Genomic DNA, 3,351 nt, shown 5'->3' with positions numbered 1-3,351 from the left:
GTGGGGGGGGGGGGGGACTTTTTTAAAAAGTATAAAGGCAGAAAGGAAATGCTAGGTCTAATTCTAGTTGGGAAGTAATCATTTTGACCTAATTGCAAATAATTTTTTGAAATTCCATTCTTATTTCTGTGCCTAATATGTTGAAAATGCAAAATGTTACTTCCAGTGTAACTTCCAGAATTGTGTGCAAAATCTGCATATTAGGCCTATTTATGACATCTACGTACAATAGTCATGCATGGCAGAAACATTTTTTGTGTCTTAGGGGTTACATTTAATTATTCATATTTCCCCATGAGCTGATTCGCTACAACAGTAAAAGCATGTTAATTGGTTAACATGTTTCCATACTATAAACGGAAACTATAAAATATACTTTAAACTATAAAATAAAGTTTCCATACTATAAATGTGATTACATTTAATACTGTTGGAATTTTTGTTAAAATATATATAATTTTTTGAAATGCTGTACAGTTTTTTAAAAGTGAAAAAGAACAAGTCATTGTATAATTTACAGTAAACAACTATAAATTGATATTCCCAGAATTCCCTGCGTGACACTTCACATTTAATGTTTCTTCTCAGTTTTTTTTTTTCTTATCAGTTGTGTGCATTAGGGTTTTATCTCATATCTAATGTTGTTAAATTAATGTTTATTGCATTATTTCACTATCATGTGTCTTACGATAATGCTGTTTAGTATTCGTGTTAATGACACTGCATGTGCACCCTCTATATAAATATTTCCGTCCTCAGCTTGTGGAAAAGCTGTTTGTGATAAGCTTTCATCATGTTACTTGCTCATCACCACCTGTTTTTGATGCATTTAAGTGTATTTCGATGGTACAAAGCAGATATTAGTACTTCAATAGGTTGATATGTTAACATTATAATCGAATTAGGTTAAAATATTCCTTCGTACACCAAGCTGTACTAGAGCTAAACAAGTGAACCTGCTGTAACGCAAGACAAATTTCAGACCTTGTCTGACAGTAAAGTTGTATCGTATCGTATTATATCAGTTAATGTAATACATTTTTTCTGTGAATTTAAGTCTGTAAAACCAAAAATGTTGATCCCATATTTTTTACCGTATAAAGTACTGTCAACCACAGCCACGGCAGCCATTTTACCATAAATGTTACAGAGTTGTATTTATTTATTTATTTTTACAGTGTATGTTATTACCACAATCAGGGAATGAGCGCCACATTAAGTTTATTTCACGTCTTATTCCGCTTAATAACCCTTTTTAACATCAAGCTCATTCCGTGCTTTATTTTCTCATTCATGCATGTTTCTATATCAGACTAACATGGCAATAACTGTAAGTAATTTAAAACTGTTTGTGATTAATTTGCAGTTAAATGGCAAATTATGCAGAATCACATTGTTTTCAGCAATAGCTGAATCACACAAAAAAAAACTTGAGTGACTGACTTTTGCCAATAGACAATGAACTTTTTGCCTTTTTTTTGGCCAGTTTGACTCCCAAAATTGTGGCAATGCAAGCAAATTTAAAACATCAAGTGAGCTGTTTTGATCTCTCGCTTCTGTAGGACGTACGCTCTACGGCGGGTACAAGATGCCTTCAGGGAGACAGTGGAAGATCCAAAAGTTGTGGAGGAGCTGCTGAACAGGGCCCGGGACAGTTTGGCCCTCATCCAAAGACAGGTACTGGTCCAAAATATAGATGTTGTGACCTGTGGATTCTGTAGAGTTTGTTGAGAAATAAGAAGAGATGGTTGACATCCCAGAATAACTTTTTGTGCATGGTTCCCTTTTTCCCCCTTGGGAAAGATGGTAAGAAAAGTGGGTAAGATTTTAATGTTTTTGAAAGAAGTCTTTTCTGCTCATCAAGCTGCATTTGTTAGATAAAAAATATAGTAAAAACTGTAATATTGTGAATCTTATTTTGATTCTTTATATTATAAGCAAACAAAAATAAATAAGTATAACTTTTCTATGTGAATATGTTGTAAAATGTAATTTATTCCTGTGATGCGCAGCTGTATTTTCAGCATCATTACTCCAGTCTTCAGTGTCACATGATCTTCAGAAATCATTCTAATATGCTGATTTGCTGCTCGAGAAACATTTCTGATTATCATCAATGTTAAAAACAGTTGTGCTGCTTAACAGCATTTATTTAAAATGTATTTACTGTCAAATGTATTGCTTTCTTACTGAATAACAGTGTTAGGTTCTTTAAAAAAAAACGTAGTTTTATTCTGAAAAATAAATGAATGGATGTATGGCTGGACTCCAGTTAAAACACCAGCCATTCATTTATTTCCAATTAAGAAATCTCCAGCTTTATTATTTGATCTACGGCAGACGTGCAGACCGGAAGTTGCTCACATGCAGGCGAAACCCATTTGCACAGTATGATTAGAGAAACTGGAATCTGCTGCGCTGGACATGTTCCTAGAAATTCAATCTATCAAAGGCCTATGGATTATCATGCTGTTTCATTTAAAAGCCATTAAAAGAACAGCAAACTTCATTTTCTCTCCGCTGGTGAACCTAATGAAGGAGCAGTGGGCTTCGTCTTGTCTTCCTGTTCCTGTATAATTCACTGGAGGAAGCCGTCTTCTGTCTGTCGCAGCTCCAGATGCATATATATGAACACCTGCTCGGCTCCCACCTGTCCGCTGGCACGTCCTGCGCACCACTAATGACCGCTGATGCCTCGCGGTTCCCATAATTCCACTCCAATTCAGGGTAGCTCCCTGGAGAACATGATTCTTATGATTCTGACATTTCTTCAGATTTTGTTTTTCTTCTGAGTTAGAAGATTAACACTCGCCAAGTGTCAAATGCGAATGAAAATCTGTATTGGCGAGTATTTCAAACAGTGTTTCTCGCCAGTTGGCTGGTAATTTTTGTATTAATTCTAACATTGCCTGAGAACCTGATATGGTTAGCTTGATTATCAAATTGCAAAGACGTTGCAGTTATATAAACATGTGATCTGATGTGTTATGATCCTTTTATGCGAGCCACTCATGATGACAGTGTTTTAGTTACTCGTTCGCAGTAAATGTGGCTCCATATCTGGAAGTGCTGTGAGTTCGAGTCGCTTATAACATGCATTTAAAAATGCAACATGTGCCAAAACATCCTAACAAATTTCTAAATAAGAACAGTTTCTAAATCTGTTGTCAATAAAAGAGAAAATTTTCATAAAAATAAAAGCTTTATGGTTTTAACATTTGAAAGCAATTAAAATAACAAACATAAATATTAGTATTTTAAAATGCCCCTATTATGGATTTTTGAAATTACCTTTCATGCAGTGTGTAACACAGCTCTAAGTGAATGAAAACATCCTGCAAAGTTTTAAAT

General features: G+C 34.6%; 1 protein-coding gene across 1 annotated transcript in view; it reads left to right on the top strand.

The window, feature by feature from the left end:
- Nucleotides 1–3,351, top strand: part of lyrm4b (LYR motif containing 4) — a 57,345-nt gene that overhangs the window by 10,428 nt on the left and 43,566 nt on the right. Inside the window, exon 2 of the mRNA XM_016519348.1 lies at nt 1,563–1,677. Coding sequence (XP_016374834.1) covers nt 1,563–1,677 — 115 coding nt within the window. The remainder of the gene's footprint in view (nt 1–1,562; nt 1,678–3,351) is intronic.

The sequence above is a fragment of the Sinocyclocheilus rhinocerous genome, unplaced genomic scaffold (assembly GCF_001515625.1).
Source record: "Sinocyclocheilus rhinocerous isolate Xijiao unplaced genomic scaffold, SAMN03320098_v1.1 scaffold642, whole genome shotgun sequence".
Taxonomy (NCBI): Eukaryota; Metazoa; Chordata; class Actinopteri; order Cypriniformes; family Cyprinidae; genus Sinocyclocheilus; species Sinocyclocheilus rhinocerous.
The sequence above is the reverse complement of the archived record's forward strand: the minus strand, read 5'-3'. Positions and strand labels throughout refer to the sequence as shown.